The 16,827-nt window shown below is 38.2% G+C and overlaps 1 protein-coding gene across 5 annotated transcripts in view; it reads left to right on the top strand.

Annotated features, from left to right (window-relative positions):
- The window catches only part of cacna1g (calcium channel, voltage-dependent, T type, alpha 1G subunit), a 219,650-nt gene that overhangs the window by 81,023 nt on the left and 121,800 nt on the right, over window positions 1–16,827 (top strand). For all 5 annotated transcript variants that reach the window (XM_078401171.1, XM_078401174.1, XM_078401172.1 and 2 more), the window contains exons 9-12: window positions 4,151–4,302; window positions 6,638–6,823; window positions 7,331–7,445; window positions 12,623–12,778. In XM_078401171.1, the coding sequence (XP_078257297.1) occupies window positions 4,151–4,302; window positions 6,638–6,823; window positions 7,331–7,445; window positions 12,623–12,778 (609 nt within the window). The remainder of the gene's footprint in view (window positions 1–4,150; window positions 4,303–6,637; window positions 6,824–7,330; window positions 7,446–12,622; window positions 12,779–16,827) is intronic.

The following is a 16,827-nucleotide window of genomic DNA, read 5'->3' on the forward strand; positions in this document are numbered from 1 at the left end:
GATTGCAGTGAGGATAAGCTATAATTGGGACCATCCACTTGATGCATTAACGGAAGTAGTTTTCGAGAAAGTGTGAACAAAAGAATATAAAAGCTATGAAACAAGTGTAGTAAGTGAGTGAGCACAAACAGGAATGTAAAAGTTGCAAATTACAAAGCTGTTTGACTCACCCAGAAGTGAGTTAATGAAAAGAGAAAAACTGACGGAAACATCACAGCTGAACTGGCCAGGCAGAGGAAGCAAGTTACTTAAGTTGTACAATTCAATATTGAATCCTAAGCCTGCAACATGCCTAGAAGAAGATGAAGTGTCATTCCTCAAGCTTACATTCTTCAAGCAAACCAATCTGTGTTTGGTTTCACCAATGGAGAAGAAATCGTATTGTGGATGCTAAATACAATGTACTACACTTGGAGAAAGCAAGTGCATTGTGCTGCCTCACCTGGAATGACTGTTTCCATAGAGAGAAAAGAAGAGGGAAAAGGAAAGGTTTACATAATGTGATTGATTTGCAGAGTATCTGTGTTCAGTGATGCCACTGTAATTCTCCACCCATGCTGATTAATGTGCCTGTGGCCTCTTGCTTTGAAATAACAAGGCCCAAAGTAAGCTTGACACTTTGACACCTCATCTTCTAGGCATATTGCTAAGAGGCAATTATTGATGGTGTTGAAGGAAAGAAGGTAGACCAAAGTGATCAACAAGCAATGGCTGATTATTTGTACCAACCTTGGTGCCATCAAATATGATTCCAAGTCGTGGCATTTAAAAGCAATCATGCTCTAGGTTAATGATAAATATTGGCTATAAGAAATGCCGTGTGATCTTTTTCATCTGCGTGGAGAGTTGTCAAGGCTAATCATGATTCTATTACTCAAACTACACCTGGAATGAAGTTACTCAGATTGGGACTTCTTTGGTTATCTAATGTGGAGGTTTATTTGCTGGTTAATCTACAATATAATTTCAAACTCAATCAAGGCTGCAGAATCAGAGAACATAAATTTAAGGACATCTTTAAAAATATATTTTAAATTACATTGTTTCTCTAACATTTGAAGTAGTCAACTAGGCTAGAGAGCAAAGGCGATTAACGATATTCAAACTGCCGATCAATGTTTGGCCTGATAGTCTAGGGTACCAAGAATAATGTTTGATGGACGAATGAGCAAACTTCATCTTGGCTTTGTTCCCAAGAGGATCAAAGCATCACATATATATCTTGTGAGATGATAAACGTTTGAATTGTCTGTGCCTTCACACTTGAGCAGTATCCAACAATATTAATTTAGTCTGCCACGCAGATCATTCCAACCCCAGCCACCACACTGCATTGACTGCTCATGCACAGCCTCAGAACATGACCATACTTGCATTTCATTGTAACCATCTTATTGTCCTAATTTTAAGAAAGTTTATTACAGTTTATTCTTTATTGAGCAACGTGTCGAATCCATCTGAAGGAATTATTGGCCTGTAATTAGTAGTGCTGTGACTTATCATTCACAATCTTCCCTAAAATAGCTCAACCACGTGAACCTTTATTTTTAATTTAAGCTTTTTTTAAGATTATTTGGCTGGCAGTCTGTTACAGAACAAACTTAATGAGCACAATGTTTATCAAAGAGTTTTTTGAGATATGTATTTGGTTTATATTTTGAGACATTCTTTTCAAACTGCCAGCTACTTTGGCTGGGAAGTTGGAGCACATTACAAGGGCTTTGGGTTTTTCTTTTAATGAATCAAAATTTTTACAACATATCCATGGACTTTAGTTAAACACAATATTTATACATTGGAAAATTTAGTTTAGTTTTGTGCCTAGTTCTTAGCTATAACTATTGAAAAAACTATGTCTGTAATGCATACATTTCACTGTTCTTTTTAATGAATTAAAATCTTTACAACATAAGCATTAGTTAAACACAGTATTTATACATCGGGAAATCATGTTTAATTTTGTACCTACTTAGCTGTACCAGTATTGACAAAACAATGCTTATAATGCATACATTTCACTGCTCTTCCTTTCTTTTCCTTTATCGAAAAAATTTTCAAGATAGATATGAAGGTTCATTTTGAAAGTTAACCTCCATATTTGACATGCTCTTTTGAATCCTAATGGCTGTGCATCACAAAATTTCTTATTGATGGAACAATGTAGTACTTTGAGTTCTGGAGATACAGAGGATAGGGGTGAAATTTGTCACCAAAAGCAATGCTAATTGGGCTCATAGCGAGTTAATGGTCCTGTTTTACACCGTGTTAGTATGGATACGCAGATGACTTGGCCTTACTGCACTCAGACAGGAGCTGGTCAAATGTTGACCAGCGGATATGGAACTTGTCGCGGGCTACCTTAAGACCTGGAGACTAAAACTGAGTGTGGCAAAAACCACCACAATGGCCTTTCACCTGAACAACAAGGAAGCTCAACGCCAGCTAACCATCACCCTCAATGGGTCACCCCTACCCTACAACCCATTTCCTACATACCTCGGGGTGAAACTAGATCGACAGCTGACCTACAAGCAACACCTTGAAGCTCTCCGTGCTAAAGTCTCGGCACGGAACAACCTCCTGCATTGCTTGGCCGGATTGTCATGGGGCGCCAGGACATCTACTCTTCAAACCAGTGCTCTTGCACTCGTGTACAGCACCGCTGAGTAAGCCGCCCCAGCATGGTGCCGCAGCGCTCATACTAGCAAGCTAGACGCCACCCTCAACGACACCGTGCGGATCTTCACTGGCTGCCTACACCCTACACCCAGTCATGTTCGACTGCACTGTCCTCCGTCCCCCTGGTGGAGGGGTAGACCTCACGGCCCTCGTCAACAGCACATTGCACTGGCTACAGCGCCTGGAGGGCGTTACATAATTTCTGCTGCCTCAAACGCAAGAAGAAGAAGACACTGTGCTTAGTTTTCTTTTGAAGTCAGTGGATAAAGTTGGGCTGTGTAAAGTGATGGCAGTAAGCAAATTCTGGACTATGGTTCTAATTCAGTCTCACGCTTGCTGAAATCCACATATACATTTTATTAAGTCATATTTTGGAGTAAAGGAAAGACTAATGTTTTAATGGATGTATCTACTATGCAATCAGTATTCCAGCCAACAGGAATTCAGCTTCCAGCTATTCCAGCTGTATTTTAGCTGAGACTGAAGTAAGAATATTAAGTTGGCTCCTCACGAGGCAAATCATCGCTGATCTCCAGCGCAATGTGTGTGTAGTCAGGGAAAATACAGTGGAATTCACAGGCTCTTTTTACAGAGGTAACGTGAAGTCCAAGAAACTGGTTAACTGGCTCTTCTCATCAATATCTCTTTCAAATGAGTAAGTTAACCAACAAAAAACAGTAATCACCATAATACTTGTACATGCCAACGTGTTTTCTGATTTCCAACTCAGCCATTCATCTGTCTTTTGTGATTACTGTAAATGACATAATGGGAAAATAATATGTTAAAAAGCCCATTGACTGTGGTCAGAGTTCAATAGATTGCTAGTGAGATTATAGTTTAAAACCCAGCCAAGACTAAAACGATAAAAATGCTGTTCATTTGCTGGCTGCAAAGGTCTTAAATTAATGTTTCCTCTGGTCAGTGTTGATTGAGTTCTCAATGGGCATTATTGACCTCTAATGGATTGAGGACTTCAGAAAGGTAAGTGAATGTTTTCTCTATCAATGTGGAAAAGGTCACACCACTGCATTCAAGGGCATTCTTCTGAATTTTGTGCTAAAGCATAATTTAAAGAAGGTTAAGAAATGCTTTATAGTGCATAGAAACATAGAAGCAGAAACATAGAAAATAGGTGCAGGAGTAGGCCATTCAGGCCTTCGAGCCAGCACGGCCATTCAATATGATCATGGCTGATCATCCAAAATCTGTACCCCGTTCTGGCTTTTTCTCCATATCCCTTGATTCACTTAGCCCTAAGAGCTAAATCTAACTCTCTTGAAAACTAATCTATCTGCATCTACCCACGACACCCAGGAGTGGGAGATAACAAAGAAAAAAATTATTATAGCTCACAATATTGACTTCCCTTGATATGCATAAGGATCATAATCCGAAAAAAGTAAGTGAATTGTTGCCCTGAAATCTGAACGATGCTCATTCTCATGCATTTTTCATTTATTCCCCCCAGCCAGAGGAACTGACTAATGCACTGGAGATCAGCAACATTGTCTTCACCAGCCTGTTCGCATTGGAAATGCTCTTAAAGATCTTGGTGTATGGACCTTTTGGCTACATCAAGAATCCTTACAACATCTTTGATGGTGTCATTGTAGTTATCAGGTAAATTGTCACAAGTAAATGTAGATTAATTTCTCCCAACCTCAAACGTAACTTCTGTCAATGTGGATTGTAAATTCCAAAATACTAACTTTAGAGACCAATAAAGATACAAAAAAACTAGGAAACACAAAACAGACATTATCTACCTATAAATTCACCATCACCCATTCCATACTTTTGTGTGATCGTAGAAATGTATGGCACAGGAGGAGGCATTCAACACAGCCAGAAATAAATGTAAGATCAATCCCATTTTTCAGATACTGATGCACAGAAATGCAGCTCACTGTTCCTCAAGTGATCGTCCAGATACATCAAACGTGGTGAGGGTCTCTGTCTACACTACATTTTCAGGCAGTGAACTCCAGATCCCCAATACTTGTTCAGTGAAATCATATTACTATAATCCTCCACCATTAACTCAAATCTATGTCCCTATATTTGCTGACATCTCTGTGAAGTTTTGTTTTAACTCTGAACAAACTTCTCATAATTAGTATATTTCAATTAAATCTCTTCTTTGTCTCTTTGGTTCCATTGAAAATAATTTCATCCTAAACAGTCCTTATAACTGTAATTCTCCAGCCTTGGAAACATCATCGTAAATCTCCTCTATGATGCCATCACATACACCCGGCAGTGGGATGACCAGAGCTATACATAATGCTCCATCTAATGGCCCACTAATCTTTTCTATATTTCAAGCACAATCTCCCTACTCTTGTTTTGCAATGCCCCAGCCAGTAAAGGGAAGTGTCGCATTAATCCCCTCAACACTCCATCTACCTGCCCTGTTTCTTCAGGGATTGGTGACTGCATTCCAAGCACTCTCTGATCCTCGAAGTACCCTATCATTTATCATGCATAAACATCAAGCAAAAACAGCATTTACAGATTAGCAAACTGCGTGTGAATCCATTTTATTTTTCTTTGCCACCCTATTACTCAAGGGAATTGATAACAATGTAAACACATCTAAAGGAACCCTATTTCATAAAGGATCACCACATCTCTTTCCCTTTAATGCAGAGGAAAACTATATAGATAATATACTTATTAAAAAAGTACAATGTTACAACAAACCATAAAATTAACTTTCCCATATTTAAACGTCTCTCTGATTTCTCACTCTGTTTTAGAATGTCTTGTATGGATAATGGTGTTTCTTTTTGAGGTGTACGCTCTTTTATTTTAACGTCATTAACGTTATTCACGTCAGTTTAAGTTGGCAAGGAAAGTTCTAGTTCTGCCAAATTGTCGTGTGGATTATTTAATGACTACATTGCGCCATGTCGTATGTGGTCTTGGCAGCACTTCGTCACGTGGCCTTCATCCCTGTGAATCAGCAATGGAACTAGTCCAATGCACCTTGATAATCAGCTTCACTGAGTGATAACTCGTGCAAGTATAGAATCGTCTACATCGAAATAGTGAACTGTGGCTCTAGTGCCAAGTTGTCCCTAAAACTAATGTTCATAGATTGGCATTCTAACGAGCTTCTAAGCAAGAAGCTCTTTCAATTCAAATCATCATGGATGGAGTAGATAGTGACACATTCACATCCATTGAAGGAATCAAATTGTAATTAAAGCAATTATCTCATTTGCCCTCCCCAAAGGCATTAATATACATTGCCTGGATCCTGAAAGTAGAATGTTACACTGGATCAATCTGCCATTTTGGATTTTGTCAAAGGCCTTGTTAACTAGGCCTTACATCAACACCCTTTGTTAATTCATGAAAGAGTTTACTTGTTTATCAAATATGATCTTCATTTAATAAATCCATACTGCCAGTCCTTGATTAATCTTTGCCTTACTTACTATGTTATTTTATGCTTTCACTCTTAAGTCTTCCAACAATTTTCCCACCACTGATATCAGATTCAATAGCTTGTCGGGTTTTTTGGTCCATCCCATTTTCTCTTTTTTTTAATCAGTGATACAATGTCTGCAATCTTCCAGACTCCAGCTCCACAAATTGCAAAGAGCATTGGAAAATAGTAGTCAGAATCTGTGTTTCTCCTTCTCGCATTTATTGGAGACAGGGATACATTTTCTCCAGGCCTGGTGATATATGCATTTTTTTAAATGTTAAACCCTTTAAATTGCCTTATCCCTCTAGTTTATTATTTCCAATATTCTTTCTTATTCAACATCTCCCTTCACATGGGAAGAGTCAATATCTATTTTCTGGTCCCCGATTTTAGTGCTCTTCATGACTTCCATTACTTTTCCCCATCTCACACTCTCTCTTCAATCCATTTATTTACAAGTCCGCATACTCATGTTATGTTATTCACTTTATCTTTGGCCTATCTTGCCCTGCGCTCCAGTGTGTGGGAGATTGTGGGCCAGCAGGGCGGAGGCCTGTCAGTGCTGCGTACCTTCCGGCTAATGCGAGTGCTGAAGTTGGTGCGGTTTATGCCAGCCCTGCAACGCCAGCTGGTGGTCTTGATGAAAACAATGGACAATGTTGCCACCTTCTGTATGCTGCTGATGCTATTCATCTTCATCTTCAGGTGAGTGAAGGGCAGAGTCCCTTTCTTCAAACTCTACCTCAGGTGGTCCATGCTCATGCACACGCTAAAACATTTCCTGACAGTGTAGATCGCTGAGGAAGGTCAGGGAGCAATATCCATAACTAATAGACCCTGTGTGCTTTCCCTTCTGTCTGAAGCAAAATATTGGGTGTACTTTGGTGTACGTTTCTGTCCCTGATCTTCTCTGGAGCATATTTCTCGTATTTCTGTACTTCAGATATTTTTGCGGGTCATTTAACATTACTGATGGCAATGAGTTTTGAAGTAAAATTCTTCCAAAACAACTTCTGTGAATGAACCAGGATAGAGAGATAGTGAATAGGGACAAATTTATGATTAACTACATCTCTTTTCTGTGAGATTTGGGGATTTGGCAAGGCAGTGGATTGAGATGACATTTCACTAATGGCAATACATACCACAGATTTGGTTATTATATATTGGTAAGATACACATGGTTACATTATATTCTGTTTTCTTTTACAGTATTCTGGGAATGCATCTTTTTGGCTGCAAGTTTGCATCAGAAAAGGAAGGAGACACTCTTCCTGACAGAAAGAACTTTGACTCACTTCTCTGGGCTATTGTAACAGTCTTTCAGGTATGGAAAATGATGCTCAACTTTTAAAAGTACTAGCTGGAGTTCAGCAATTACATTTGTGCAATTTTGGCCAGCATACATTTAAGTTCTTGGAATGGGTGCAGAGGTGATTTGTTAGAATGCTCCCAGTAATAAGGGACTCCAGTTGTATGGAGAGAGCGGGGGAAACTGGGATTGTTTTCCCTGCTACAACAATGTAGTTGTTCAATTCACACAGAGAGTGGTGAGTCTGTGGAATTCTCTGCCACAGAAGGTAGTTGAGGCCAGTTCATTGGCTATATTTAAGAGGGAGTTAGATGTGGCCCTTTTTGCTAAAGGGATCAGGGGGTATGGAGAGAAGGCAGGTACAGGCTACTGAGCTGAATGATCAGCCATGATCATATTGAATGGCGGTGCAGGCTCGAAGGGCCGAATGGCCTACTCCTGCACCTATTTTCTATGTTTCTATGTTTCTATGTTTCAGGATTGATTAATAGCTAGGTTAGAGAGTCTACCAGTGTTAGGAGGAAGAGCCCAGGAGAGAGCTGAGTAAGTACATTTATTTCAGGGGATTTACCTGAGCTGTGTTCCCAGTGCTGTTCTGAAACCTGCTTATGGAGGACTCCTTGACGTCAAGTAGAAATGAACTTCACTGTTGCTATGAGCATCTGCTTCACCTTGAAGATTACCTGCACTCAAGCGTACACAATTGCAGAAATGGCATATCATTGAATGTTGCTGCACAACTTTGGAAACCTCATCATTAGCACAACAGACCATAGAGGACCCAGAACGGGCGTTGTGTTCTTCACAGTCCAACTATGTACCACATTTTTATTTGGAAGATTGTATTTTGGACTGGAGGCTTGTAGTGGTGTGTCTCATGGTTTGGTGCTGGGCCCATTGCTGTTTGTCATCTATAACAATGATTTGGATGAGAACGTACAAGACATGATTAGTAAGTTTGCAGATGACACTAAAATAGGAGGTATTGTAAATAGCGAAAATGGTTGTCAAAATTTGCAACAGTATCTTGATCAGTTGGGCAGGTGGGCCAAGGAATGGTTGAAGAAATTTTAAACAGGGAAGTGTGAGATGTTGCTATTAGGGAAGTCAAACCAGGACAGGGCCTACACAGTGAATGGAAGGACTCTGGAGAGTGTTGTAGAGCATAGTTCCTTGAAAGTGGCATCACAATTAGATAGGATGGTCAAGAAGGCTTTCAGCACATTAACCTTCATCAGTCAGAGTATTGAGTATAGAAATTGCAAGGTCATATTACAGTTATACATGACATTGGTGAGGCCACATTTAGAGTATTGTGTTCAGTTTTGGTCACCTTGTTGTAGGAGAGATGTTCTAAGCAGGAAAGGGTGCAGAGAAGATTTACAAGGATGTTGCCAGGACTTGAGGCCTGAACTGCAGGGGGAGGTTGAGCAGGCTAGGACTTTGTTCCTTGGAGAGCAGACGAATGAGGGGTGATCTTATAGAAGTGTATTAGATCATAAATACGTTTTACCCAGATTAGGGGAATCAAAAACCGAAGGTAATAGATTTAAGGTGATGGGGGAAATCGGAACCTGAGCGACAATTATTTTACACAAAGGGTGGTAGGTAAATGGAGCAAGCTACCAGAGGAGGTATTGAGGCAGGTACTATCACAATATTCAAGAAACATTTGGACAGGGTAGATGGGATTGTAGATGGGACATTTTAGTCTGTGACTCTACGGGAATAAAAACTAGTAAGGTAGAATACTGTTCAAGTAAAGAGAATGATAGAATGTGGTGATGCAGAAAGTATCCTTCTACAAGCTTCCCCTATGATATGGTACTCAGGTAATTAAAATTTACCCTTATAGAATTCACAAATCACTGCCGAAAAATTTGAGATCTAGAATAGAATTTGCTCTCACGGGATGCATGTGAGAAAAAAACAAATAAACACAATATTTATTCTTTTTCAATTCGTATTATTTGTGGCAAGTGCAGATGACATGGCTTCATGTTACAGAAAATCACAATAGTCTGTTGTCTGGGAACACAACCCATAATGCAGGGATCGCCAGCATATCAGATGTATAAAATTGACATGGAAGTTTAGCAAATAATTTGAAAAACAAAAGGAATGTTATTTTTTATTGTCAATGGGATGGAGCATGAAAGTAGGGAAGTCTTGCAAAACTGTACAGGGCACTGTTGAGACCATGTCTCGAATACTGAATATAGCTTGGATCTTATTGTTGCCTTGCAGGCAGTTCAGAGAGCTGATGGACTGAAACATAAAAAGCTCAAGGTATATGTTGAGCTGGCAGTTTTACTTGTGGAGGGGGGAATCCATATATATATGGTGCAGAGTTACTGAATAAAAAGTCAACCACTTCAATAAAGAAGAGGAAATTCTTTTCACAGAGACCCTTAGAGAGTTCTCTTGAAATTCTCCACCCGTGAGATCTGCGAAAAATAAAGTTCTATCTATCGTATCGTATCGTATTGTATCAGTGCTGTTCAGGGTCTTTCCATTAACTGTATACTTTCCCCTTACATTTGACATTCTAAAGTGCATCATCGCACACTCGGCAGAATTAAATTCCACCTGTCATTTCTCTGCCCATACTTGTAACTGATGCATATCATGCTGCCTTCATTGACAGCCTTCTTCAGTATCAACAGCTCAACAATTTTGTTGTGTCAAAATACCAAGTGTTGTGGTCATTGAGCTCCATTGGTCTATGACCTCCAGGCAGAATAACACTTTTTTTCTACAATTACCCTCTGTCTTCTTTGGGTATGCCAGTTCTGAGTCCAAACTACTAAGTCAGCATGGATCCCAAGCATCGTGATCTTCTGGATCTGCCTACCATGAGGTACCTTGTCAAATGCCTTACTGAAGTCCATGTAGACAACATTCACTGCCCTAATCTCATCAATCACGATCAGCACCTCATCAAAAAACCCTATTAGTTTGTAAGACATGACCTGCCCCATGCGATGCCATGCTGATTGTCCCTAATTATCCCATTCTCTTCCAATTGTGAGTAAATCCTGTCCCTAACAAAATTCTCCAATAGCTTCCCTACCTCTGATGTGAGGCTCATGGACCAAATAATTTTGTGGATTATTCCTATATTCCTCCTTAAAGGAATAACTCTGAACTCACTATCCTCCATTCCCTTTTCTTTGGTGAATACCAATGCAAATTACTCACTTAGTACCATGACTCTATCCACTGACTCCAACAGTATTCACCAGAACAAACAGTTTGGGAGAAAATCTCTTTCTATACCAATGGTGATGGGTATGGAGTATATGTAGTTGTTCATGGACCTCTGCTTTATGTAACTGTGTTTCAATTTCATGCTTGCTGGAGCAATGGAAAGTAGCCCTCTTTGTATTCATTGAAGGGCTTGACCTAAGACCCAATTGGCAATGATTTTGCTAAAGTGCAAGATGTTGATCCATTTGAATTACAAACTTGCTTTGGGTTTTAGGAACAATTTACTACCTTTGGGCCAACCAATGGACTTGATGAGAACACCAATAGCAGTCATATCAATGCTTGAATATAAAACATTAACTTCATTTTTTTTATTGCTCCCTGAACATGTTAAGCACCCGGAGGCTCTTCACAGGAGCAATTACTTGTTTTGGTAAAAGTGGTGCACAGATGGTGACAGTATTGCTCTGAGGGGCTGCCAATCTCACACAAGCGAGATCTGGAATTATCATTTAAAACCATTTCTCAAGGAGAGAATATTCTTTTGGCAGCAGACTTCTAACAAACATATGTTCCCGATTATATTTTTCACATTTTGAAAATATCACTGCTCCAACTAAACCTACAATAATAGTCGGGACGCACCATTCTCCATATCAGTGACTCTATGCCATAAAGACTGACAGGAAGCACATCGAGAGATGTTCGTGCTTTCCGATACAGTTCATCATAGCCTTCGTCCAGCTGTAAAAGCTACTTGGATCAAAAACTGACTCTTATAATCACTTGCAAGCAATATCAAAGAGTTACATTCCTGATCAAAATTACCATCTTTAACTCAAATGTGAAGCAGGTAATGCTGTATGGATCAGAGACATGGAAAACAACAAAACACACAACAAACGGGCTGCAAAATTCATTAACACCTGCCTCAGAAGAATACTAAACATCTGGTGGAGAAACAAAGTAAGCAATGTGGACCTGTGGAAAAGAACAAGCCAGGATCCCATTGACTTACAAATTCTCTGTCATTCATTTTGCTCCATCTTGCACTCAAGATCTTTCCCATTGAGCCCTTCAGTTTTGAGGAGTGAATTAATATTATGTTTGGCATTTGCATCTCAACTTGAAATTAGTTTAATCATGCTGTTATGTTCCCCATTTAAATGTAGTGGCTGAGTACTGACGTTTATTCCTGTTTCTGATTAGATTGCTTCCTTAGTAAAGTGAGTATCATAAATACTATAAAAACAGTCACTTTACTAGGTGTTGGGTCGGTGCAATCGATGACAGTGTAAAATGGGCGATAACATATATTAGTCAGCCATTTTATTTTTCCTGCAGGGAAATACAAAACACTGAGGTACAACATAATGTCAAGATTTACCCCAGTCAGTCTTGTACTCCACCATTGTAAATGGAATTAACCCAGGGATACTTAAATCAGGATAATTTACCCCATTAGATATTTGTAACTCCCAGATATAGAAAGTTATCAAACATTAATAATTCCAAAATTTATGAAATTACAAAATAAATGACTGAAAGTAAGACAATCTAATGTTCTGTAGAATATTTGTTCAAATATTGGAATAGTGGAGTATTTGAAACCCTGAGGAGGTAGAAGTGTTACCAGCATACAATTTAGGAGAGTGAAGACAAAATCCCCCGAAAAACAATTGAACGGTGCAAAGAGTATGGGGCAACTTGTCATTCTCTATTAAATGGCAAAGCTAAATCAAGCAACAAAATGGCCATTTCCTCTCCCTGTCTGCCTCAGTTCAGAATTTGTGTGCTCCATTCTAGTAAATACATTGATATGACATTAATTTATGCAGAAATGGTGATTGGTAGAAAGTTCAAATAACAATGTGCTACAACGATATCTGAAGACCATTTGTGCAATGCTGCCCAAAGTTTTGATCTATGTTAATTCATGGTTTTTTCAAATCATAAATTATTTTTTTAAATGTCTTCCACAGATATTGACTCAAGAGGATTGGAACAAGGTCCTCTATAATGGGATGTCCTCCACCTCTCCATGGGCTGCTTTATACTTCATTGCCCTCATGACATTTGGGAATTATGTTCTCTTTAACTTGTTAGTTGCCATTTTGGTGGAAGGATTTCAGACTGAGGTAAAAGAACAAGTAATAACGTTTTGAGTGATGCATGACAGTCAGTATTGGATTGTGCAATGTTGCTTAATGCTGTATGTGATTGCTGATAGTATTTCCTAATGATCACTGCCATTCTCAGCTCCCTGATAAATATGCAGCACATCAGAAAATTATATTTGGGTCCTTTGTCACCTCACACAGGAACATAGGAATCAACGAAAACCTTTGAATTTAGGGATCCCTGACAGTTTTTCCAATCACTATTGTATTTGCTGCCATTCGATTTAAAATAAATAAAAATAATTTTTAACAAATATATTAAAATGTCCATTTACATTCCAATATGTTTCTCTGCTCAAAATAGATTTATAAAGTGCCTATTGACAAATTTATTATTTATTCAATACTCGTTATAATGAGGCTATAAAAACATAAATAATAAATTTAAAGTTATCTCCATGATTTACTGTGATAGTTCATTAAAATTTGAGCCAGATCTTGCTGGAAAATGTTGGTGGTTACATTTTAAACTGGACAGCACAGTGGTGCAGCCTCAAGAGCTGCTCCTTCTCAGCTCTAGCGACCCAGGTTCAATCTGACCTTGGGTGCTGCCTGTGTGGAGTTTAGTTTACATGTTCTCCCTGTGACTGCATGAGTTTCCTCCGATGAGCACCGTTTTCCAATCTCATCCCGAAAATGTGTATGCCGGTAAGTGGATTGGTTACCGTAAATTACTCCTAGAGTGTAAGCAAGTATTAGAATCTGTGGAGATTTTTTTGGAAACTGTTGAAATAAAATGGGATTCATGTAAATGGATCCGTGAGGATTCAGTGGGCTAAAGAGTCAATTTCCACACTGTTTGGCTCTAGAACTTTGGGGCATGAATATCTGAACATACAAGTCTCAGACTTGATGAGACATTTGAACCAGCAAAACAGGAATGCAAAGTGAACTTGCTGAAAATCCCCAATTAGCTTCACCCAGCAAATTTAGCGTTTTGGATTTGAAACAGGTGAATGTGCGACAGTTGCAGAATCCAAGCGGCAAGTAAAGCAAGCGAGTCCCTCTCAGCAAAATCGGTCTTGTGACATGAACTAGCATAACAAAGTGGTATTTAATGAAACCCCGCAGTGATATCCAACAAAATTAAAATAGGCTCACTGATGCACAGCAGACCTGCCACAGTCTATACTTATTAGGTGAATCTGGCAGTAAAATAAAGGATCTGACAATGTAACCTGATGAATTGAGTTTGTTATTTTGAAGTTAATTGTTTGCTGCAGTTGTTAGAGGGCAACTATATATTGGATTTGCTAATATGTTCATTCTAAATGTTTTGAAAAGATATTTCCACAATTAATCATATTTTTCAAAATTGTTATTTGTGCTTTAAAACTTCTGCATGGAAGTTGTCTGGGACCAAATGTTTACATAGGATGTCCCCTTCGATGACATCTCAATTTGTGCTCTCATGGAACATGTGAACCAAGGGCTGAACACCAATTTCCAAGCTTTTCGCAATGGAAGGCTTCGACACCAGTTGGCACATGATCTAATCTTCCTTTTCCAATCTGATTGTGGGACAATGCAGATGAATACGTTCTCCCTTTGCGTATATATGTTGGTAGTTCAGACTACAAACCAAAATCAGCTTTTTTTTGCAAGTTAATATTGTATGATTTTCCTCCGATCCCTAAATGATATTTTTTAATGCTTCTTGAAACAAGAATTTGCAAGTATATTTTGCAATTATTATTGTCTAATGTAAGTTCATTGCTAAACCCATTTCTAAATTGCTGTTCGGTTTGTCACTTATTGATGATTAGTCTTCATTAGTGCGCCCAAGATGCAGATGTACGATATTATTCCTAATGACCATGTGCTTTGGGCTCCAGTAACATCTTCATTTGGAAATATTTAATTGTGCTTTAGCAGCATCACCATTTAAACAAAGTGGAAAATACCCAATCTGACCTGAGTTAATTTTATCTTTACTGTCAAATATCTAATTACATTAATCTGTAAGAATGATTCAACATAGCGAAGGGTTAGATTGGATACAACTTTTATCACATATTTGCGTTAGCTGAAAGACTAAAATCACCTCCCCAATAATCCCATACATCATAAAATCCCATGCATTACAAATCAATCTATTATCCTTTCTGTTTTGTAGCAATGTTGGCATTTCCTGTGCTTTTAAAATAAGGTTATCAATGTTGGTGTTTATATCTATTTTGCAATTTGTTTGTACTGTGAGAAGGCAGGCTTAAAAGTTGTTGATTTGGTGATACTTTAACAGAGACTAACCCGACAGCCTCTTTAGGCATGACTACAGTCTGCCGCATCAGATCACATCAATTTAAATACTTTGCATTATCAGGAAACTTTCTTGTTTTGACTGGTCTATTTCTTTTTGAGTGTTTCATTTTAACTTTAGATTAACGGTGGGAATGTTGGTATTGGATGAGAATATTTTTAATTTCAAATGTGCCTTTCAGTGGAATTGCTCCTTTTTAAAAGTTAAACAGAAAATGTGAAAATACTCAGCAGATTAAGTAGCAACTGCAGAGAGAGAGAAACAGAGTTAATGTTTCAAGCCTTTCACTGGCCTAATAATTAAAAACATTAATTATTTTTCTCCCTGTACGGATGCTGCCTGAGGTTCTGAGTGTTTCTTATAGTTTCCACATTATATCAAATTTCTGGCAACTGCAATATTTTGCTTTCGTACATATGCTTTCATTCTGGTTCTTTCCAAGAGCAACGCTAAAGCGATAGGGAGAGTTTTGGAGAAAGGTATGAAATGATAGAAAAATTAAGTTATCAGTTATATCATGCTTAGGATGACGTCAATACTAGATAGAGGAAATGCATTTTGAAAGGAAAAATAAAGAGGAAAATAAAATCAATAACACAATTTTACAGGGATTGCAGGAACTGAAATTCTAGGGGTTTCAATGGCAAACATCATTGAAATTGAACGAACTGATAATGGTTTTTTTTTGTAAGAGCTTGCTTTATAATAAAACTACAGAGCACAAAAGCAAAACAATTTAAACTAAACCTTTCAGAATCACTCTTTAGACATCAACTGGCATCTGATGCCCAATTGTAGGACTGACAAGAGAAAGGACTTTTGTCGGAAAGTTCACTGCTAAACCCATTTCTAAATTGCCAGAAAGTGATAACCAGAGTGGTACGTGGGAAGAGGAGTTTTAGCATCTTTACCCTGAGAAGCTGACATTGGTCCCTTTAGTGGACAGGAGGTTATTGAGATATCTAGTTACTTTATTCCAATTTACTGTATTGAATTGCAAAAGTTTGGATAAGTAAAAACTGATACCTTTCCAAATGACACATCTAAAATAATTGGCAAAATAGCCTGGGAGAAATTAAGAGTTTTTGCATTGCATGCTTTCATAAACTGTCTGGAAGAATAGTCAAAGCAAATTCAGTAATAACTTCAAAGATAGACATTGGTGAATGACATTCTCATCCACCTATTAGTACCAAGACATTATTAATTAAATATATATATATTCAAACATGCTTATCTTTAGAATTAACCAAACTAAATCATCTATTTAATGTGATATGTTTTTTGTGCATTTCCTTTTAGAATGTCAGCAAGTGGATGATGAGATTGATGTGATCTAATGGGCAATGACTGTGCAGGAATGCATACATGTGAATACATTGGATCCATGAACTGATTCATTTCAGGGAATATATAAAATAAATGGAGCCACATAGTTCTAACCAAGATCCCCAGAACTGAAAAATGACCCCAAAATCACATCCCTGCATCAATTGCTGCATTTTGGAACATATATATATTGCTTAGATCCTTCAGAACTAACTTCAATTTATCTCCAATATGTCAATGGGATGGTGGCCATCAAAACCTATACCCATTGCATTTTATTCCAAGCCATTAAGTTGGAATACTATCCATTCATGTGGTTTCTAAATTCGAAGCTGGAGGTTCACTTGATGTTTTTTAAACTTGCTAGCAATCTCAACATATGATTTTCATAGGGTAATTTTGCCTCCTCTTGACATGA

Source organism: Rhinoraja longicauda, chromosome 6, assembly GCF_053455715.1.
Source record: "Rhinoraja longicauda isolate Sanriku21f chromosome 6, sRhiLon1.1, whole genome shotgun sequence".
Classification (NCBI taxonomy): domain Eukaryota; kingdom Metazoa; phylum Chordata; class Chondrichthyes; order Rajiformes; family Arhynchobatidae; genus Rhinoraja; species Rhinoraja longicauda.